We start from the raw sequence: 24,047 nt of genomic DNA, 5'->3' as shown, positions 1-24,047 counted from the left end.
AACTCTTAGGCTGCGCCCTTGGCATGTCAAATAACAGCCAGTTGTAACACCCCCAAGAGCGGGTCCCATTCCCGCAAAGAACCAAAGTCAGCGTGTAACTCCAGGTCAGTGTCTTCAAAAGAAACCTGAAAGGGAAAAATAGATATTAAAGATGGAAATAGAACTGTTTCCAAAGATGCAAACAAAGGAGTCACCGTTTAGTGCCATCTTGACTAAGCTCTTGTTTATATTCATCAAGTCGCCACCTGCTCCATCGAACTATTTCAGCTCCAAAAGAATACAAAACTGGCCCTTCCAGTCACTGGTAGCTGAAATTCCTCCAGGTAATGTATTGATCAATTCTATAAAAATTTTGCATTATATTTAGTGTCCCAAACGACTGAATGCTGCTTAACCACCTTATCTGTATGTTTCTGTCTTCAGGGATTTTTGGACATGTACAGTACACCCAGGTGTCTCTGTTCCTCTATACTTCCTAGGGTTCTTCCATTTGTTATTTGTATTCAAGTTTTATTAGTTCTAGCATTATTGATCTCAGTTTTCAGGGTTAAATTCCATTTGCCATTTCTGTCCATTTCTCCAATTTAATGTTGATCTGTTGCCATTGATGACCTTCATCAATAGTTCAATTTAATTATTAGAGAATGTATACAATATACATCCTGAAATTCTTGTTCTACATGGGCACCCATGAAAACAAAAGTCCCCAAAAGAATAAGTAACAGTAAAAACCTTAGAACCCCAAAGCCCCCCCCATGCACAAGCAGCAGCAGCAAAGCAACGACCCTCCATTCCCCCAGTTCAGCAAAAAAGAGGCATCAGCACGCACCAAGCAGGCAATAGGAAAGCCCCCAAGAAAGACCATGATCTGCAGTATAACAAAAACTAATTGTTCATCTGATAATTTGACACACCACAGGCTCTCTCCCCTCCCCAATAAAGGCACAGAGAGGTGTCACCTTTCACAGCGGGAGGGGAGACAGAAACAACTTTCTGATTTACAGTGTTGGTTTGCACATTGCTTCTCCCCCCAGAGTTCTCTAACTGACAAATCGGCAGCAAACTCTTTCCCCCACCAGCAAGAGAGAGAGCAAGTACGGAGCCCCAGACAGCTGATCTGATGTTTCGTTTTCTCTCACGATGCTTCACTCGATTCCTCTGGCATCGAATCTGCTCATTCCCAGGACCGCAAAGCCTAAAAATCCCAAAGCCGCGCTAGTCTTCTAGACTATACCCTTGGGATATCAAAAAAACTGCCACAAAGGACCAAAGTTTGAGTGTAGCTCTGTCAGTCTTCAACAGAACCCTACCCACTTTGAAAAGGAAAAAGACGTTAAAGGTAGAAATTAAGCTGTTTCAACAGATGAGCTTGAAGTCGTCGCTGTAGAGTACCAACATAGCTCTGTCCATTATCAACAATATTAAACTGCAGGTCATTTGTGAACTTGCTAATTGTTTGTCCTACATTCTTATCTATATAACTAAATTATCTACATGTGCTGATCTTCAAGTAATCCAACCAGACGAATCACACTTACACATTTCCATCAATTTACCTGTCCTCATGATTTTCCTGCCACCCACCTATATGAGGGAATTTACAGCAGTCATTTTAACCTGTTAGCCAGCATGTGGGGGGGAGAAAACAAAGAGTAACCATGAGGTCATAGGGAGAGTATTCAAACACCACAGTCAGGGTCAAACCCAGGGCATTTGCTACAAGGCAGCAGAACTAACTGCTGTGCCACGAGCACAGACTTTATGTACATGGTTCTCACTGTGAACACCTTTGAAAGTGTTTAAATCTTGTATGTTTTCATATTTTAAAATCAATCTAAACTTTATTTACATCTTCCATTTAAAAGAAAGTTGTTTCCCATGATGGGGGAGCCTAGTACGAGAGGGCATGACTTAAGGATTGAAGGGCGCCCATTCAGAACAGAAATGGGAAGAAATTTTTTTAGTTAGAGGGTGGTGAATCTATGGAATTTGTTGCCACGGGCAGCAGTGGAGGCCAAGTCATTGGGTGTATTTAAGGCAGAGATTGATAGTTATCTGAGTAGCCAGGACATCAAAGGTTATGGTGAGAAGATGGAGGAGTGGGACTAAATGGGAGAATGGATCAGCTCATGATAATAAAATGGCGGAGCAGACTCGATGGACCAACTGGCTGATTTCTGCTCCTTTGTCTTATGGCCTTACGGTCTCATCTGTCAATTATATTGCTTTCACTAAACTTGCTGTCTAAGAATTCTTCTGTCAAGCTGATTAATTTGTTTAACTTGCCTGTAAGTAGAATTGCCCAGTAGGTGGGATCAGATTCCAAGTTATGCCAGAAAAGGGAGGAATAGATACCAAAGAAAGCATTGTTAGCATTTTTTTTTGGTGGCTGAAGATGCCATTTCTTCATTGCAAAGTCCTGACCAATTAGCCATAGTTGCTACCTTTGCCTTGCTGCAATCTAAATCTGTGCTCTATTTTCTATCCCAATACTTGCAACTCACTAAGCTCAATGCAGGTTTTTTTAATTACATGGCATAGGTATGTTCTAGCTATTGCACTGTGTATCATGGTTTATAATTGAACACTCACAATATCCTTGATGCTACTAAATTCAGCATACTTAATACTTAATGTACAAAGGAATAAATCAATAGTTTTTGAAGTTTAGTTACTAGGTCAACGAATCATTTTTATTCTTGAAGCAACTGTACTTTAGAGGATGAGTATACTAAACCTTGACCTTTATTTTTATCCTAGGCTGCCCAATTCTTGAATTCGGGGAGTGTAAGGCACAGACTACAGTTTTACATAGGAGATCATTTGCTACCTTATAACATGACTGTTTACCAAGCTGTCAGGCAGTTCAGTGTGCAAGCTGATGAGGAAAGAGAATCCACTGATGATGAGAGTAATCCATTAGGAAGGGCAGGGATATGGACAAAGACCCATACAATATGGTATGTATGAAATGCACTCATTGCATGCAATGAAATTTATTCTAATAAGTTTGCATGCTTCCTTTGTATCAAAGCAATTGAAAAAGCATTATTCCACTTCTGTGTACCTTTCACAGAAAGTAATTGTAGACCACATGACACCCAGCGAGAACCAGCTGCCATCTTTCCAAAGACCCACCATGCCAGGACGCTAATGCTAATTTGTTCAGTGTTGATCAGGAAAATGGTTTTTATTTGACTGGACTGAACAAGAAAACCTGAAGTGCTGTAAACCACTGGCAGTCTTTGTTGACTCCAGAGATCTTAATGCTAATTTGGACTATACATGTACAATCCCATTCATCTGATGAATCTGTACTTTGAAAAGTGCATTGGAGGTGAAGGCTGTTCAGTTGGTGGGAAGGTATGTCGGATTGTTAGAATTCAAGTGGTGAAAGAGAGAAGTCAGAAATTGAGGGAGTCCTGAGGAAGTGCTGGAGGTGAGGAATTCAGGATGAGTGTACAAGACAGTGAAGCCCCAAGTGGATAGAAAGAAAGTAAGAGTGAATTATGGGAGAAAAATGAAGCTAGCAACCAGCAAAAGGTTTGGATGGCAAAGTACTGCTTTCTTGAACACAGAATTGAATAAATATTAGATTTGAAAGGAACAACTTGTTGCCATAACATGAAACATTCCAGTTTCATTCCATTTACAGGAAAACTTGCAAATCTTACATGGTATATTTCTGCTTCCGGAATGCTTTCCATAAAGTGCGTGAAGAATTATTCTACAGGCTCTTCCCAGTTTAGGAATGCCTGACTTATTGACAGCCTATACATGCAAACAAGCATTTGTAAGGTCTGAAAAGGTTCAAAGGTGCAATTTAATAGCAGAAATGTATACAATATACAACCTGAAATGCCTTTTCTTTGCAACCATCCTCGAAAACAGAGGAGTGCCCCAAAGAATGAACAACGGTGAAATGTTAGAACCCCGAAGTTTCTCCCCAGCTCCCCCCACACTTAAGCAGCAGCAACAATTCCCACTCTCCCCACTGGCAAAAAAAAAGCATCGGTACCCACCACCAAGCACTCAGGCATGAGCAAAGAAACAGCAAAGACACAGACTTACAATTACAATAGACAATAGGTGCAGGAGTAGGCCATTCAGCCCTTTGAGCCAGCACTGCCATTCACTGTGATCATGGCTGATCATCCACAGTCAGTACCCTGTTCCTGCCTTCTCCCCATATCCCTTGACTCCGCTATCTTTAAGAGCTCTATCTAACTCTTTCTTGAAAGCATCCAGAGAATTGGCCTCCACTGCCTTCTGAGGCAGAGCATTCCACAGAACCACAACCCTCTGTGTGGAAAAAGTTTTTCCTCAACTCCGTTCTAAATGGTCTACCCCTTATTCTTAAACTGTGGCCTCTGGTTCTGGACTCTCCCAACATCGGGAACATGTTTCCTGCCTCTAGCGTGTCCAATCCCTTAATAATCTTATGTTTCAATCAGATCCCCTCTCATCCTTCTAAATTCCAGTGTATACAAGCCCAGTCGCTCCAATCATGCAACATATGACAGTCCAGCCATCCTGGGAATTAACCTCGTGAACCTCTGCTGCACTCCCTCAATAGTAAGAATGTCCTTCCTCAAATTTGGAGACCAAAACTGTACACAATGCTCCAGGTGTGGTCTCACCAGGGCCCTGTACAACTGCAGAAGGACCTCTTTGCTCCTATACTCAACTCCCCTTGTTATGAAGGCCAACATGCCATTAGCTTTCTTCACTGCCTGCTGAACCTGCATGCTTACTTTCAGTGACTGATGACCAAGGACACCTAGATCTCATTGTACTTCCCCTTTTCCTAACTTGACACCATTCAGATAGTAATCTGCCTTCCTGTTCTTGCCACCAAAGACTACATTGTTAGCCTGGCATTTGACATACTACAGGTGCTCTCTCCCTAATAGGGAGAAAGGGGTGTCTGTGTTTTCACAGCGAGCAGGGAGACATAACAAACAACTTGCTGGTTCACGATGTTAAAAGTCCGCCACGCCACTTTTCTCGTGCTCTGTGCCCAAAAACCGGGGAACACAACCACAGAGATTCCGACTCCCCTGACGACACACAGGTCTCCTGTCATGACACTGACCCCCTATCCACCCGTCTCCAGAGCCCCAAAATCCTAGGCTTCCAAATATGAGCCGGAGTCTTAGGCAGAGCCCTTGGCGTACCAAACAACAGGGCCGCGGGTCCCATTCCCACAAAGAACCGTAGTCAGTGTGTAACTCCGGGTCAGGGTCTTCAAAAGAACTCAAAGGGAAAAATAAAGATATTAAAGATGGAAATAGAGCTGTTTCCGAAGATGCAAGCAAAGGAGTCGCCATTTAGTGCCATCTTAACATCACTCCGTCTTCATCCTGGGATACGTTTGCTGGCAGCTGCAGACAATTTCTGCTGTGCAGGAACTTGATTCACAACAATCATTGTCTTCCAGAGAAAGCCAACCAAGTCAAATGCCCTGGGTTAATTATGCATTGCCTGTTGTTGGCCTATGTCTCCAAGTATATTGCCATGCAGCTGCTTTTCCTAATTGTGAACCATAGTGGTTATAAGTAGTTCTCAGGAATGGAAACAGGACATAAGGACCTCCAATATATCATAGAATTAAGTTGATTGCAGATCCCATCAAGATTCTGTAGATGGAGATTAGAATAATTTTTAACTGAATGGTGTACAACTGAAATTTTGGGCACTTAAAAGGTCTTTGGTTAAGTATTATATCAACAGAAAAGTGAGAGAAGGAATCAAGTTTGCATTTCTCCCTGGGAGAAGGTGATCCTGCTTGGAGCATGGATGAGCAGTGTTATGCGGTGTGAGAGTGACTTCATGGTTCACAAAGAATTGTTTTAGCATCATTTTATTTACTTATAATGGGCACGAATTTGCTTGAGAATCTGGGTGAAAGTTGACTGAGTTTTTGGAAAGGGGAAGAAAGCTAGTTGATGTTTTGGCTTGGCAGGTGCTACAATGTGTAGCAAGCATAATGGCATGATTAGTCTTAAGTGCTGTCTGTGCATTTGAGAATAGGCCTTTCAGAAATGCCTTAATTCAGGATGAAAATCTGGCAGGAATGTGTTCAAGCAATGCAACTATTAATGGTCAATTATATTAACTTCAGCAGTTTCAGTGCATTTATAAACCTACAGCACAATACAAGCCCCTTGGCCCACAGTGCTGTGCCTAATGTGTACTTTAGAAATTACCTAGGGTTACCCATAGCCCTGAATTTTTCTAAGCTCCATGTACCTATCCAGGAGCCTCTTAAAAGACCCTATTATATCCGCCTCCCCCAGTCGCTGGCAGCCCATTCCATGCTCTCACCACTCTGTGTTAATAAAAAAAAACTTGCCCCTGTCATCTCCACTGTACCTACTTCCAAGTACCTTAAAACTGTTGCCTCTCGTGTTAGCCAAGTTAGAAGTGGGTAGTATTTTTAATGTGGGTAAGATGCAGCTGAGATAAGGTCACAAAAAATATTTGTAAAAAGGCTGCTATCTAGCAAAGCTTTTTTGATGGCAAAGAAAATCTCTGCATTGCACCTGAAATGTTCTGACTCATTTTGTGCTCTTACAATCTTTACTCACCATCGTAATATGAATAAAAGCAGAATACTGGCAATATATCACAGTTCAGTCAACATCTGGAGAGAGAACAATTAATCTTTAAGGTTAGTGAACTTTGTTCAGAATTGGAAAAACAAAGTTGCAGAGAAGAGATGGGTGGAGTATGGTGGGAGTGGGGGGTCCAGGAGAAGATGAAGGGAATGTCTGGGAGAGAAGTGGAGACCAAGAAACTCTGGATGACACAAATATATCAGCATTTGGTCTGACGCAGATATAATTGGAGGAAGATTAATGGATGCGAGAGGGGGTGGAGTACTAGATCTGAATTGCAGAACTCAGCAGTGACTTATTTAGGTTATGATGGGTATTAGGTTGCACAGACTATTCTGGAAATATGCGGTATCCGTGGAGAAAGATAATAAATCTAAACAGTGTTTCCTTTAACAGATGACCTGAGTATTTTGATCATTTGCAGTTTTTTTCAGTTTCAAAATTTGCAGTAATTTGCTTTTGGGTAGATTATTATATTCTTTAATAACCTATATTCTGTATAGCTCTGTCAGCAAACATGCTTTTAAGATTAAAGATCTAAATTAAGGTTTTGTCAAGCTGCTGAGCAAGCCTTTGTTAGTTAAGATAGCGAATAAGTGGAGCAATATAATGACCTTTTTCATTATTTGTTGTTCCTTCTCATGAGAACTGAATCTGGGCTTCTGTTAAACTGAAAATTTTTTAGTGAACCCTGTACAGGCCCATGTTCTGTCAAATATGGGGCCAGTCTCCCCTCAACATTTACTACATTACTTTTAATTGCCACACATGATGGTCCACATTCTCTGAAATGGTCTATTTTAAATAGGTACAAGCCTGTTAGAGAAGAGGAAGAAGGAACGAAGGATGCAGTTGGTGGAAAAAGAGGAAGAGCTCAGTCTGCACCTACAAAAACCTCCCCCAGAAATGCAAGGAAACATGATGAACTGTGGCATGGTTAGTATTCAGGATATAACATTTCAAAACTGAGAAGCAGCTAAGTAGTAGTGTTCTTCTGGGCAAACAAATGCGTTAATGTGGTGATTATTTAGGCACTGCATTGATTTAAAGCACATTTTATAGTTTTGTGTGAACAGCTTCTAAAAGAGGTGAATAAAAATGCTGCTCTGTGGTGCATATTCATTTTCATCCCTCAGCTTTAAATTGCTGTCTCTGACTTCTGCACCAGTTTATGGTGCATTGCATTGGGACCCAGTTTAACATGTTCTGTTTTTTCTTTAGCAGTAGCTCTCTAATATTCTTTTTGCAGTAGCTCTCTAGTATTTTCCTCATTCTTAAGATACCACAATTCTCTCCCATTTCTTCAATATAATCCACATTTTCATTATGAAAATTACTCCTCTCTCACCTCTTTGATCCTATAGTTTTCGCCATCTTCCTTGAAAGAGTCTTTGTTGTCAAGCATGTTGTCACACTTCCAAGCTTTAGCAAAAACACTTAGCAGGAAGTCTTCTGCTCAATAATTATATAGTATTTTGTTACATGCAAGTTGAAGCAAGGTTATGCAGTTCACTATGTGCAGTGAGGAAATGGCCTCCACTTGCATCAAAATTAAAATTGAACTGTATAACTCTTTTTGTATCTAGATGGTGTGTGTCCTCCAGTGGGAAATCCTTTGGAAACCTATCTGATTTCAGTTCCTCCAGATGGTATAACATTTGAAGACCCATCATTAGATGTAATTCTGCTGCTGAGGGTCCTCCATGCTATCAGTAGATACTGGTATTACCTATATAATGTGAGTACCACATCATATCAATAGAAACAGATGCTAGAAAGCGATTGGAGTAAAAATCTAATGTACTATCAAGTCTGAATGTTCAGCGACTCTGAAATTAGCAATAGTTTTTCCATGTATGCTTTGAGTTATCATTAAAAGACAAATGATGCATACTCAGCAAGTCAATTGGCATCTGTGGCGAGAAACAGAAATTAATCTTATCGTTAATGTTTTGTCAGAACTTGCATTTCATTTGACCTTATGTGGAATGTAGTAGTGCTATTGTTTTGGTGAAACCTACATTCTCCAGTACATTTTCCTATTTTATCCAGAGCCATGTAATGAGCTAAGCAAATGAATGGATGCATCCAGACTTCTGTACAAATGTTAACTGCTCATGATAATCATTCAAAAGCTAGTGATAGAATCTAGTTACTGCAATTGGATCAAGCTTCTGAGTGCATCTATGTAATTTCATCCCTGAAATGCGTGCTTCATTTTGTGGAAAAGTAGTACTTAATAATTTTTATAAATTGTGCTGTAACTAAAGAACCATCCTATTCTTTACATCTCCTAAACATGCAATTGATATTTTAAAGTTTGCATTTTTTCATGTAGCGTTGAAATTCATTTGTACATTTGTCAAAATATCTTAAATTTGTTTCTTACAGAATGCAATTTGTAAAGAAATAATTCCAACTAACGAATTGATCAACAGCAAATTGACTGCAAAAGCTAACCGCCAACTTCAAGATCCTTTGGTTATTATGACAGGAAATATACCAACATGGTTGACAGAGTTAGGGAGGACCTGGTATGAAATGAACCTGCTGCTTTTTCTTCTGACTAGATCAAATGGAACTTCCAGTTCAATAAATAGATGTGTTTTATGCAAAGATTAAGCTATTTTCTGGTTAAAACTCTGGAATCTTTACCCATATCATCTGTTAGAAAATCACACAGCTTTCAAAATATTCAATGTGCCAGAGAAAAGTATTGAGAAAATTCTATTGTGGGAAGTATTTTCAACTGAAGGAAATAGTATCTGCCTGATCATGTTGCTATAAAGCTATATTTTTTCATCCTTGGTTCTTTATTACAGCATGAGGGTCCATTAAATTATCTGACCTGTTCCACAAGTGCACAAAAATATCACTTAACATCAGTTGACATTTTGTTAATTGTGTTGGGGCTGGTAGAAAATGAGGTGTTGCATTTTGGAAGGAGCAACCAGGGAGGGTTTTACGCTCTGTAGGGTACTGAGGAGTGCAGCCAAATAAAGGGATCTGGGAATACAGACTCATAATTCATTGAAAGTGGCATCACAGGTAGCAGGGTTGTAAACAAAGCACATTGGCCTTCATAGACCAAAGTATTCAGTACAGCAGTTAGGATGTTATGTTGAAGTTAAAATAATAGTGAGGCCTAATTTGGCGTACAGTGTGCAGTTTTGGTCACCTACCTACAGGAAAGATGTAAATAAGATTAAAAGAGTACAGAGAAAATTTACAAGGACATTTGTGACTGGAGGACCCGAAAAAGGATCTAGTGCTTTCCTGACGTATATGACAAACAACTCATTTTGGGCTTTGGCTGAGTACAAGTATCAATTATAACCAACATTTTGATGACAAACTCTGCCATCTCCATCAGCGATGGTGCCTGGGCATGTCTAGTCTGGTGGTATTTATACCTCGTAATCTGTCCCTCCCTGATTGATTAGTCCTGAACTCCTGAATTAGAATTTAATTGTAAACAAGGTGGGAGAGCGGAAACCTGATTGGATGAGGACTAACCAATCAGGAGGGATAGACTGTGGGGGTATAAATACCACTGGGCTAGACATTTTAGCTTTCTTAAGGGGTACAGGTTTTTTTATATATAGGATATGATGGATAAGCAGGAATAGGGTACTAGGATGGCCAAAGAGGGGAGGATAAAGTGTAGGTTAGGGGGTGTGTGTGTGATTGGGTGAAGGGATTTAGAATCTAAGTCTGTTGCACACTTTGGAGGAGAAGGTGGCAGTAATGTACTATTAAGCTGGGTGTCAACCGCCGTAAAACAAGATGGAGAAGAAGAAGCGCCCAGGCATCATCCCTGATGAAGATAGCAGACTTTGTCATCGAAATGCTGGTTATATTCCATACCTGTATCTGGCTGGAAGCCTGAGGAGAGTTTATTGGAGGACCTGAGTTATAAGGAAAGATTGAATAGGTTAGAACTAGAGTGTAGCAGGTGGGGGGAGATTTGAGAGGTATATAAAATTAGGGGTATAGAGTAAATGCAACCAAGTTTTTCCATTGAGGTTGGGTAAGACTACAACTAGAGGTCATGTTTTAAGGGTGAAAAGTGAAGTGTTTAAGGAGAACCTGAAGGGATACTTCACTCAGGGTGTTGAGTGTGTGGAATGAGCTGCCAGAAGAAGTGGTGGATGTGATTTTGATTTGAATGTTTAAGAAGTTCAGATAGATACATGAGGGGAGGAGTATAGAGGACTATAGTAGGGGAGCAGATTAATGGGACGAGAAGGTTTAAATGGTTTGAGATGGGGTAGATGGGTTGAAAGACCTGTTTCTGTGCTGTAGTTTTCTATGACCTATGCAGTTCTTGTCATTAGGAATTACAGTCACTACTGATTTGAAAACTATATTCTTGCTATTTAAGAAAGGAGGGAAAGAGAAGGGAGATCATATTTAATATAACATAAGTAACCAGAAAAGTTTTTTCATGAAGAATTACTAACTGGGTTCCCAAAAATGAGAATAATAGGATTGATAGTGTTGATTTTTTTGAAGTTCAAAATATTTGAATAATCCAATAGACACTTTAATGATTATAATCAGCGAAATAGGTATGGGTGAGTCATTTGTGGTCTGTTTAGACTTTCAGAAGGCCTTTAATAAGGTGTGACACAGATTATCCATGAAAATCTGAGTACACTGTATTGGGGTTTACATATTTTCACAGTGATTGAGGATTTGATGCAAAACAGAAAAGTGTAGGGATTGCATCATTGTTCAGTTGGGAGGCTGTAGCTGGTAAAATGTCGTAGGGATTGGTGCTAGAGCTCCAACTGTAATCTGTGTTCATGATTTCAATGAGCATAAAATGCAAAATATATTTACTGCTACAGTATGGGGTGGGGGTGTGGGATGTGGTGGTGACTGTTGAAACATCCACTTTTTTTTTACAGGGCTGGATAGTGTAGATGTGGAATTGATTCTCCCCCCACCAACCTCGTATTTTACCCAGGGTCAATGTCTCAAATTAAGGGGTCTGTTAAGGGCAGAACTGAGGAGTGATGTTACTCGAAGTATAGTGAACAATTTCTGACAAGTCTTTGCAAGTTCAGTCATGAATTAATTGCTTCAGGTGTGATAGAATCGGAGGGACAAGAGGGGGAAGTGTTGCATTGCTTGTCAGAGAAAATATTACAGCAGTGCTCTGGCAGGATAGATTAGAGGGCTCATTTAGGGAGGCTATTTGGGTGGAATTGAGGAATGGGAGAGGTGTTGTAACTCTTATGGGGGTGTATTATAGACCAAATGGGGAGCGAGAATTGGAGGAGCAAATTTGTAAGGAGATAGCAGATATTTGCAGTAAGTAGAAGGTTGTGATTGTGGGAGATTTTAATTTTTCACACATAGATTTCACACATACTGTAAAAGGGCTGGATAGTTTGGAGTTTGTAAAATGTGTGCAGGATAGTATTTTGCAGCAATATATAGAGGTACCAACTAGAGAAGGGGCAGTGTTGGATCTCCTGTTAGGGAATGAGATCGGTCAGGTGATGGAGGTTTGTGTTGGGGAGCATTTTGGGTCCAGTGATCACAATGCTATTAGTTTCAATATAATTATGGAGAAGGATAGGTCTGGACCCAGGGTTGAGATCTTTGATTGGAGAAAGGCTAACTTTGAGGAGATGCGAAAGAATTTAGAAGGAATGGGTTGGGACAGTTTGTTTTATGGAAAGAATGTAATCGAGAAATGGAGGTCATTTAAAGGTGAAATTTTTGGGAGTACAGTATCTTTATGTTCCTGTTAGGTTGAAAGGAAAGGTTAAAAGTTTGAGAGAGCCATGGTCTTCAAGGGATATTGGAAACTTGGTTCGGAAAAAGAGAGATATCTACAATAAATATAGGCAGCATGGAGTAAATGAGGTGCTCGAGGAATATAAAGAATGTAAAAAGAATCTTAAAAAATTAGAAAAGCTAAAAGAAGATATCAGGTTGCTTTGGCAAGTAAGGTGAAAATAAATCCCAAGGGTTTCTACCATTATATTAATAGCAAAAGGATAGTGAGGGATAAAATTGGTCCCTTAGAGAATCAGAGTGGACAACTATGTGTGGAGCCAAAAGAGATGGGGGAAATTCTGAACAATTTCTTTGCTTCGGTATTCACTAAGGAGAAGAATATTGAATTGTGTAAGATAAGGGAAACAGGGAAGCTATGGAAACTATGATAATTAAAGAAGAGGAAGTACTGGAGCTTTTAAGGAATATAAAAGTGGATAAGTCTCCGGGTCCTGACAGGATATTCCCTAGGACTTTGAGGGAGGTTAGTGTGGAAATAGCAGGGGCTCGCACAGAAATATTTCAAATATCATTAGAAACAGGGTTGGTGCCGGAGGATTGGCGTATTGCTCATGTTGTTCCATTGTTTAAAAAGGGTTCTAAGAGTAAACCTAGCAATTATCGGCCTGTGAGTTTGACGTCAGTAGTGGGTAAATTGATGGAAAGTATTCTTAGAGATGGTATATATAATCTTCTGGATGGACAGGGTCTGATTAGGATCAGTCAACATGGATTCGTGCGTGGAAGGTCATGTTTGACAAATCTTATTGAATTTTTTGAAGAGGTTACTAGGAAAGTTGACGAGGGTAAAGCGGTGGATGTTGTCTATATGGACTTCAGTAAGGCCTTTGACAAGGTCCCACACGGAAGGTTGGTTAGGAAGGTCGATCGTTAGGTATTAATATGGAAGTAGTAAAATGGATTCAGCAGTGGCTGGATGGGAAATGCCAGAGAGTGGTGGTGGATAACTGTTTGTCAGATTGGAGGCCGGTGACTAGTGGTGTGCCTCAGGGATCTGTACTGGGTCCAATGTTATTTGTCATATATATTAATGATCTGGATGATGGGGTGGTAAATTGGATGAGTAAGTATGCAGATGATACTAAGGTGGCGTTGTGGATAATGAAGTAGGTTTTCAAAGCTTGGAGAGAGATTTAGGCCAGTTAGAAGAGTGGGCTGAAAGATGGCAGATGGAGTTTAATGCTGATAAATGTGAGGTGCTACATTTTGGTAGGACTGATGAAAATAGGACATACATGGTAAATGTTAGGGCATTGAAGAATGGAGTAGAACAGAGGGATCTAGGAATAATGGTGCATAGTTCCCTGAAGGTGGAAACTCATGTGGATAGAGTAGTGAAGAAAGCTTTGGGTATGCTAGCCTTTATAAATCAGAGCATTGAGTATAGGAGTTGGGATATAATGTTGAAATTATACAAGGCATTGGTGAGGCCAGATTTGGAGTATTGTGTACAATTTTGTCACCGAATTATAGGAAAGATGTCCACAAAATAGAGAGAGTACAGAGAAGATTTACTAGAATGTTGCCTGGGTTTCATCACCTAAGTTAGAGAGAAAGGTTGAACAAGTTGGGTCTTTATTCTTTGGAACATAGAAGATTGAGGGGGGACTTGATAGAGGTATTTAAAATTATGAGGGGGATAGATAGAGTTGAGGTGGATAGGCTTTTTCCATTGAGAGTGGGGGAGATTCAAACAAGAGGACATGAGTTGAGAGTTAAGGGGCAAAAGTTTAGGGGTAAAATGAGAGGGAACTTCTTTACTCAGAGAGTGGTATCTGTGTGGAACGAGCTTCTAGCAGAAGTGGTTGAGGCAGGTTCGATGTTGTCGTTTAAAGTTAAATTGTCCAGCTATATGGACAGGAAAGGAATAGAGGGTTATGGGCTGAGTGCAGGTCGGTGGGACTAGGTGAGAGTAAGAGTTCGGCACGGACTAGAAGGGGTGGGGTGGTCTGTTTCCGTGCTGTAATTGTTATATGGTAATTATATTTGAGTTGATATTAGATACAAGGGAACTGAGGGATTTGGGATAAGTGCAAGTAAAAGGTACTGAGGTGATGATGAGCTATTGGAGTGATGCAATGTGAAAAGCTGATTGGCCTACATCTGTATTGTATTCATTGTATGGCTTCATTATTCTTGGCTTGTATGTTCTAATTTAAATGACATTTGTCATTTTATATAACAGTGAAATCTGGTACAATTGTTGCTCACTCTGGTATGTAACCGAGAAGTTATCGTTTTGCGCCATTACCTCTATCTAAATGGAGAATTTTTTTAAGGTGGCTTCAGCCAAAACAAAAAATAAGCATAATTGATGTATTTGCTTAACAACTTTAAAGATGTCTTTGACCTTGTTTAATTGGCAGAAGAATTGCTGTCTCCAAAGACAATTTGAAATTGATGTTTCTGGTCTCCCAAGTTCCACATGATATGGTGAAGTTCATCATTGGTAGCAGCAATTTTAGGCTTTTGTTCTGATTACTTTCCTGAAAGCTGCATGAATCTGCTGTGCTTTTGACTTTGCAGCAAGTTTGAACATCAACTGCTATATTCCAGTTCTGATTTCATATGCCTTCATGTCATCCATGAATATTTGCAGCACTCACAATATGGTTAAACTAACATCTGATAAACTTCATTGGTGTACAGGACACTAAATCAGTTATCAATATGTTGGCATTCTATTTTATCTAAGAGTGAAATGAGCCTGCAAAAAAAAGTTTGAGCAAATCTATCTTTACGAGTAAGGGTAATGTATTAAAAATAAGTATCTTGTTGCCCTAACAATGAAGAATGAGCTGACTTGCATGACTTGTAATTTTTCTAAGTGCTTAAACAGGTTACCAATCATTTTATTTTTATCCTTCAAGCCCATTCTTTTTCCCGTTCGACACTCGGCAAATGCTTTTTTATGTGACTGCATTTGATCGTGATAGAGCCATGCAGAGGTTGTTGGATACAAATCCAGAAATCAACCAGTCTGATTCCCAGGATAGCAGAGTTGCTCCCCGTTTGGATAGGAAAAAGGTAATCTGATACACTTACTACAACTGTAATGTGGCTATGTATTGGGCATTTCATCTTGTTATTAAGAATACAGGTAGTTGCACTTTAGTTTTCAATAGTCTGAGAAAATTTGAAATACTTCTGTTAAAGAACTGGAACAGTAAAGACTAAGCCAGCGCTATTGGAGACTGTTGCACTGATATTCATATGGTGACCGAAGATCAAAACACAAATTCCGATGGGAGCCGAGCAATGAATAAACCAAAGTGGAAACTAATTACTTTCTTCAGCTATAGTGGGAGAATCTAGGACCAGAGCGCACAGCCTCAGAATAGAAGGATGTCCTTTTAGAACAGAAATGAGGAATTTCTTTAGCATGTGGTTGGTGAATCTGTGGAATTCATTGCCACAGAAGGCTGTGAAGGCCAAGTCATTGGGTGTATTTAAAGCAAAGGTTGGAAATATTCTTGATTAGCAAGGGCTTCAAAGATTATAGAGAGAAAGCAGGAGAATGGGGTGGATTATAAATCTGCCATGATCAAATGGCGAACAAGGCTCAATGAGCCTTCTGCTCCTGTGTTAAGACCCTTGTTATTGGGGGAAGCAAACTTAAATACAGCAGCACACATAAAAGTTGCTGGTGAACGCAGCAGGCCAGGCAGCATCTCGAGGAAGAGGTACAGTTGACGTTTTGGACCGAGACCCTTTGTCAGGACACAAATACAGCAGATTGAGATGTATTCACATTCTGTGCTAATTGATATTAATATGCATACTGTGGGTATTCTATTCTCCAAAATAGTCCATTACAATTCAGTAGTACTTGTTCTTTTGTTTGTTAACTATTAAGGCAACTACAGTCAGGTAACTCTTTGGGTTTGGTAGAACATAAAATTGGGTCTCATTATAGGTATTTATTGGAAAACTGATCAGCAACGGTTATACAAGTCATGGGGAAAATAAACATCCATATATAGTTTGAGGATCTTTTGCATTGTTCTTCATGCTGCTGCTTTGTAATTGGGTTACCTTGATTGTTGTCATACCAGAGTGATTAATTCATTAAACTTCATGCATTGCTCAAAAGAGGTTTGAGTGGCAGAATATAAGTTCCCCAGGTTAATGGTTGCATTACTTATCATCCAAGCATCAAGATTTTGAATTCAATTTGAACTTTTCAGCTTGTGTTTTAGACAAAAATTTAGAATTGCAACTAGTAAATTGTCTTCAATTTATATGAGACATTAGAGATTCTTTATTTTATTCATTGAACTAAGGTTTATTGGACATGAATAAGAATGGGGTTTGCTTCAGCTCACCACATCATGAAATCCGTCAAATCGTTCAACTATATGAATGAGATTATGCTGATTATTATGGAAGTGTGCACCAGCACATTATTAAATTCTTAAGAGTCAAAGCAATTTTAAGTGGTATAACTTTTTGGAAAGTAAGTTGAATGCAAATTTTTCAGTTCCAACTTTTATCTCCCATGCAGCGTACAGTGAATAGAGAAGAGCTGTTAAAGCAGGCAGAATCGGTGATGCAGGATTTGGGAAGCTCCAGGGCAATGCTGGAGATACAATATGAAAATGAAGTAAGTACATTATGTCCTATTGAAATCTAATTTCTCATTTAATATTGCTGTTAATATATTTAAATACTGTTAATGTACGGCTAAGCTTCAATTACAACTTAAAACTAATTCTTTGCAGGTTGGCACAGGTCTGGGACCGACATTGGAATTCTATGCACTTGTTTCTCAGGAACTGCAGAGAGCTGATCTAGGTCTATGGCGGGGTGATGAAGTTACATTGTCCCACCCTAAAGGTACATTTGGTCATGTGAGAAATCTCATTCTATTTTGCATGAATATATAATGATCAGACATTTTAATAACTTGAATTATTTAAATATCCTAAAATAAGTGTGGCTTAATAGTATAGTAGAGGGATTTTGTGCTTAAGTGGGCCCACGATGTGAGCACGTGAGCAAATATGAAAATCAACAGCTTTGGAGTTGGAAATGATGCTGCTTCTGCAGTTAGTCAAGAGTCCTGGTGAATATCTTTTTTCCTACTGGGAATGAGGATTATTATCATTATTATTATCATTATTATCATTATCGGCTTTACATCTGAAGCAAATATAAAGCTTAGTACATAGACAACTTAGTCTAAATGTCCATTCTTGATCTGAAATAAAGCTGCAAACGGAACTGCAGGCCACATTTGTGGTGGCAAAGGGGCTGTTGACATTTCAGGTTGAGACCCTACATCAGGACAGTGTAAAGAGGTGCGGTGGTGGGAGGTGGTTGAGAGGCAGTATCTGGAAGGTGATAGGTGGATCCAGGTGAGGAGTTGTTGATGGGCAGATGGGGGACAGATGAGAATGGTAACAGTGACTGGGAAGTGACTGGTGGAGATGAGAGATGCGAATTGGAAGATGATGAGTGGAACCAAAGGGATGTTGGGAAGGTGGGAAGCTGAGTGGGTTCAGTCCATGGGTGAAAGGCCTAGTTGGGAGAAATGAAAGAAACTGGAAAACAGGGTTGAGGGGTACTCTTGCTCTCATTCTAAAATGCATGTGCAGTTCAATTTAATGGCGCAGCAGTGATTTATATAAATTTTTCATTAAGATAACTTTACACAAGCATTTTGCTCCTAGGCTGCCAAGTGTGCAATAAAATTTGAGAAATTAATTTTTCTAGTGAGGTATGATTAGATTACCTTTTGTCTTTTTTAAAAAAAAATTAAAAAAAAAATAAATCAATGAAGAGACCAGTATTGTACATGTACTGTAGGTATGTCAACAATGTTCAATGTAATGGAAGCAGAATCTCACTGCATTAAACTGTCAACAACCAATGACTTGGTTTTCCTTTGCAGCATCTGTTTACCAGCCAACAGATCATGCAGTATTCCATTTTCGAAATCTTTACCTACTCAACTATATCCCTATGGCACAGAAGCTTAATTTTTTGTTTATGAATGCGATATCCAACTGACATCTAGCAGGTTTCTAACAACTGAAAATTTTTAAGCATAATGTTTTGAACATTTCTAAATTTTTATGGCTTCCCTCAAGTTTGTTTTAAGAATTGGTGTTACACAAATTCAGAGCTGCTACAGACTCCGTGGTCCTGTAAATTTTTTTGGGGGGGGGGGGGGAGTTTAAAATTAATTGTCAACTTACAAACTTAATTCTGCTGTTAGGCAACCAAGAAGGGACCAAATATATCCATAATCCACGTGGCCTCTTTCCTGTTCCTTTTGGAAGAAATACAAAGCCAGCATATGTAGCCAAAGTGAAAATGAAGTTACGATTTCTTGGCAAGTTCTTGGCCAAAGCAATCATGGATTTTCGATTGGTATGTTACTTTGGTAACTTTGCATAAGTCAGCTGTTAAATAAAGATTGTTTAATTTCAATGAAATGTGTTAATACTTGCGTAGATTTATACAATATTTTTCTGTTCCATCTAAAGCCTGTTCAAATTATTTTGAAACTAATACTTGAAAGATTTTGGTTTCTGACATGGACTTGTATCTTAAGCTGAGGTGAATCTTGTGTTTGGGTGGTTTAAGACGTGGATCATGAAAGGGAAGTGTCACTTACAGAGTTGATAGATTGGCAAATGTTTGAGGAGCATTTGGATGAATTATTGTTCTGAAACTAAAATAAACTGGAGAGATATATTACCTGCAGTTAACTAGGGATGATATCACATCCAAAGAAAAGATCTGAAAATTAGTCCAGAAAAATGTAAACATGAGAACAAATCAGTTTAGAACATGAGCCAAGAGATTAATTTAGGGGAAAACAGAGTACTCACATAAACTTGCAGAGATCATGAAAGCTGATTATAAAGCCTTTACTAGTTTTCAACAAGATGCCACATAAGGGATTAATTGTGGAAAATTAAAGCAAAGTGGGATCAGCATAATGTTTTCACCATGGCTGGAGCACTGGTTGGCTAGCAGGAAAAAGTGGGAATAAATGAGACCTTGAGTGATGGCCTGTGACTCGTGGGTAATGCAGTTCAGTGCTCACTCCAGCTGTTCACAGCATGTGTTAAAGTTTAGAATAAGGGAATTAAATGTAATATCTCTAAAGTTACAGGTGCAGGGCTAGGGTGTCAGATGCAGTGAAGATCAAATGTTTTGGATGGGTTGAGTAAGTAAACAAATAAGATGCTGTGTATTGCAGAAGAATGAAGTTATTCACTTTCGTAAAAAAAAAGGCACATGATTGTATAAATGAGATCAGGAAAGGAGAAGGTGCAGCAAAACTTGGGTGCTGTTGTAACCCATTTATAAAAGAGAGCGTGCTGCTGTAGTGGGGCAATAAAAATCACAAATAGTATATCAGCCTTTATTGTGGGATAAACTGAGTTCAGGTACAGGGATGTCTTATCACATTTGTTATCAGTTATTGGTGAGGCTACAAGCTGGGTGCAGCTTCAGTCTCGTATCAAGGGATATGGAGAGAAAGCGGTAACAGGATACTGACTATCTATTACTGTGGTCATATTCAATGATAAAGCAGACCCAAAGGACTTAATGTTTTTGTTTTCTATCTGTCCTGAATTTTGGATTCAATGTGGAAATGGTGGTCACCCTAGCTAGGGAGAAAAACTGGGTCCATTAGAGCAAGTTTCTCCTTGGGTTACAGAAAATGAATAGCTGCTGAAGTTTGTGGATCCATTTTGTGATTCTCACTTGAGCTGTATTGAAAGAAAAATGTATGCCTGACCATTTTTCTCCATTTTACAAAAAATCTCCAGTCGATTACGCGTGTTAAAACTGATCATTGTCAAAGTTATCTCATACGTTTTCTGTTCTCCATTTATCTTTTACAACAGAAGAAAAATATTTCCTTCCCCCACCCAAAGATCCACATACTACAAGGGATCATAGAACCATAGAAACTACAGCACAGAAACAGGCCCTTTGGCCCTTTTTGGCTGTGCCGAACCATTTTCTGCCTAGTCCCACTGACCTGCACACGGACCATATCCCTCCATACACCTCCCATCCATGTATCTGTCCAATTTATTCTTAAATGTTAAAAAAGAACCCGCATTTACCACCTCGTCTGGCAGCTCATTCCATACTCCCACTACTCTCTGTGTGAAGAAGCCCCGCCTAATGTTCCTCAGTGGAAAAAACCTGCTTGCATTCACTCTATCTATACCCATCATAATTTTATATACCTCTATCAAATCTCCCCTCATTCTTCTGTGCTCCAGGGAATAAAGTCCTAACCTATTCAACCTTTCTCTGTAACTGAGTTTCTTAAGTCCCGGCAACATCCTTGTAAACCTTCTCTGCACTCTTTCAACCTTATTTATATCCTTCCTGTAGTTTGGTGACCAAAACTGAACACAATACTCCAGATTCGGCCTCACCAATGCCTTATACAACCTCATCATAACATTCCAGCTCTTATACTCAATACTTCGATTAATAAAGGCCAATGTACCAAAAGCTCTCTTTATGACCCTATCTACCTATGACGCCACTTTTAGGGAATTTTGTATCTGTATTCCCAGATCCCTCTGTTCCACTGCACTCCTCAGTGCCTTACCATTAACCCTGTATGTTCTACCTTGGTTTGTCCTTCCAACGTGTAATACCTCACACTTGTCAGTATTAAACTCCATCTGCCATTTTTCAGCCCATTTTTCCAGCTGGTCCAAGTTCATCTGCAGGCTCTGAAAACCTTCCTCACTGTCTACTACACCTCCAATCTTTGTATCATCAGCAAACTTACTGATCCAATTTACCACACTATCATCCAGATCATTGATATAGATGACAAATAACAATGGACCCAGAACTAATCCCTGTGGCACACCACTAGTCACAGGCCTCCACTCAGAGAAGCAATTCTCTACCACCACTCTCTGGCTTCTTCCATTGAGCCAATGTCTAATCCAATTTACCACCTCTCCATGTATACCTAGCGACTGAATTTTCCTAACTAACCTCCCATGCGGGACCTTGTCAAAGGCCTTACTGAAGTCCACGTAGACAATATCCACTGCCTTCCCTTCATCCACTTTCCTGGTAACCTCCTCGAAAAACTCCAACAGATTGGTCAAACATGACCTACCACACACAAAGCCATGTTGTCTCCCCCTAATAAGTCCCTGTCTATCCAAATGCTTGTATATTCTCTCTTAGTACTCCCTCCAATAACTTACCTACTACTGACCTTAAACTTACCGGCCTATAATTTCCTGGATTACTTTTCGATCCTTTTTTAAACAACGGAACAACATGAGCCACTCTCCAATCCTCCAGCACTTCACCCGTAGACAGCGACATTTTAAATATTTCTGCCAAGGTCCCCGCAATTTCAACACTAGTCTCCTTCAAGGTCCAAGGGAACACTCTGTCAGGTCCCGGGGATTTATCCACTTTAATTTTCCTCAAGACAGCAAGCACCTCCACCTTTTCAATCTGTACAGTTTCCATGGTCTCACTACTTGATTCCCTCAATTCCATAGATTTCATGCCAGCTTCCTTAGTAAATACAGATGCAAAAAACCTATTTAAGATCTCCCCCATTTCCTTTGGTTCCGCACAAAGCCGACCACTCTGATCTTCAAGAGGACCAATTTTATCCCATACAATCCTTTTGCTCTTAATATACCTGTAAAAGCTCTTTGGATTATCCTTCACTTTGACTGCCAAGGCAACCTCATGTCTTTTTGCCCTCCTGATTTCAAGCCACCTCTTTCTCAGCCCCTTCATTCACTCTTTATCAGCATTAGAAACATGAGAATGTTTTAATTAGAAGAACTAACAGAAAATGAAAATAATTATTTTTGTCTTGTCAGCTGGTGGTCTAAAATTCATGTTGTTTCCAATTTTGAGACAATAAGAATGTTAAAGGCGAAAACTCAAATAAGCTATTTGCATGTGTCTATACACCTTTCATTATTATGGCTGATCTTTTACCTCAGCACCAGTTTGCTGCACTGACTCCATATCTGTCAATTCCCTTGTCCTAACCATCTGTCTTGAATGTGCTCCATCACTGATGCTCCTCTTGGATAGGGAATATTAACTAAAGATTTCTGTCGTAAATGGCCTATCCCAGTGGTCCCCAACCACCGGGCTGCGAGGAAACGATATGATTTGGTGATATGAAACGATATGAGTCATCTGCACCTTTCCTCATTCCCTGTCACGCACTGTTGAACTTGAATCCCCCCCCCCACCCCCGTCGGCCGGCGCAAGAATATCATCAGTATTAAACTGGTCTGCGGTGCGCAAAAAGTTGGGCACCCCTGGCCTATCACTTAGACACCCTTGCCAGGGAGGACATAAGCCTAGACATGCCTTTGAAGAATTTTCTATATTTCAATGAGATTATCTCTCTGATCTCTCATATGAAACACTTGTCACTGGGTGAACATTTGCTGCATTTGATAATATAGCAAGTCTATTCTTCCTTGGGTGGGAAGATTCAACCTGTACGTTACACCAAATAAGGCTCCTGCAGGTCAGCGTAAATAATGTGATTTTTCCCTTGAATGAACTCCTTAGCTAATACTTAGTGTTCATCTTTTAGTTGGCTGTAAAATTAAATGTTTGTTTAATGGAATGTGAGCAGAAAAATACTTAAGGTATTCAAATTTATTGCATTGGCTTGCAGTATATGAAACCGAACACAGGAGGGCAAGCAATAGCATATATATAGTAAGCTCTGAATATGATTTGTAAAATGAAAAGAACCAAGCAGGAGAGGTTTAATATCACGAGGAAAATTCGGTTTCTCTCTGCTTATTAGAGACGTATGATTTGTAGATGCTGAAAATGTTGAGCAGCACACAGTGCTGGAGGTACTCAGGTCAGAGGCACGCACGGAGGGCAATAAACAGTTGACGTTTCAGGCCAAAATGCCCCACATGCTGAGTCCCATTTTGTATGTGCTCTCTGCTTGTATTGTAGCCTGTTATTGCAGGTTCCTGCAAAATTCTGTTTTATGTGGACATAATGCACAAGTTGGATTTTTCTCTATGGATGTTAATTATTTTGTGAAGTTATTGAAAAATAATGTCCCATTAAAATAACGTAATATAAGGGAAGATTAAGTGGTTTAGTAAAGGAAATGAAGCATATTTCAATTGGTTATTCAGACAAGTTAGGTGAACGAGATTTTTCTTATTTATGGCACAACTAAAGGAGTAATCTGGCAACAACTTACAACCTGAGATTTTAAAGTTAGTCTGTAGAAAGTGTGATGCAACTGAAATTTACTAAGAATATTTCAAGGCATTAGAAGTATTGGTCCAGTTCTAACTAACTGTCAACTTAAAATACTGCCAAGTGGACAAATGAATATAATTTACTGCAATATATCAGCTTCAAAATATTTAATTTGAATAAAGATCCACCTGTAATATTTAAATGAAGTTCTTTACTCTTCGAAATCTTCACAGATCTTAGAATTTAAATGTGGTCACGTTTTGAAAGATATTTTTCCCAGTCACAAATCCTTGGTGTAACAATAATTGCTTTATACAATTGAATACACAAGTTTAAACTATATGGACTGCTTAATGTTCTAAAAATCTGATTTCTAGCTGAATTAGA

The 24,047-nt window shown here is 39.4% G+C and overlaps 1 protein-coding gene across 10 annotated transcripts in view; it reads left to right on the top strand.

Moving 5' to 3' along the window:
* trip12 (thyroid hormone receptor interactor 12) overlaps positions 1-24,047 on the top strand; it is a 145,817-nt gene that overhangs the window by 103,762 nt on the left and 18,008 nt on the right. For all 10 annotated transcript variants that reach the window (XM_072255057.1, XM_072255051.1, XM_072255053.1 and 7 more), the window contains 8 exons: positions 2,761-2,960; positions 7,429-7,556; positions 8,207-8,358; positions 9,012-9,154; positions 15,305-15,461; positions 16,939-17,037; positions 17,156-17,270; positions 18,655-18,809. In XM_072255057.1, coding sequence (XP_072111158.1) covers positions 2,761-2,960; positions 7,429-7,556; positions 8,207-8,358; positions 9,012-9,154; positions 15,305-15,461; positions 16,939-17,037; positions 17,156-17,270; positions 18,655-18,809 — 1,149 coding nt within the window. The remainder of the gene's footprint in view (positions 1-2,760; positions 2,961-7,428; positions 7,557-8,206; positions 8,359-9,011; positions 9,155-15,304; positions 15,462-16,938; positions 17,038-17,155; positions 17,271-18,654; positions 18,810-24,047) is intronic.

The sequence above is a fragment of the Mobula birostris genome, chromosome 4 (assembly GCF_030028105.1).
Source record: "Mobula birostris isolate sMobBir1 chromosome 4, sMobBir1.hap1, whole genome shotgun sequence".
NCBI lineage: Eukaryota > Metazoa > Chordata > Chondrichthyes > Myliobatiformes > Myliobatidae > Mobula > Mobula birostris.
This window is presented reverse-complemented; position numbering and strand designations above follow the sequence as displayed.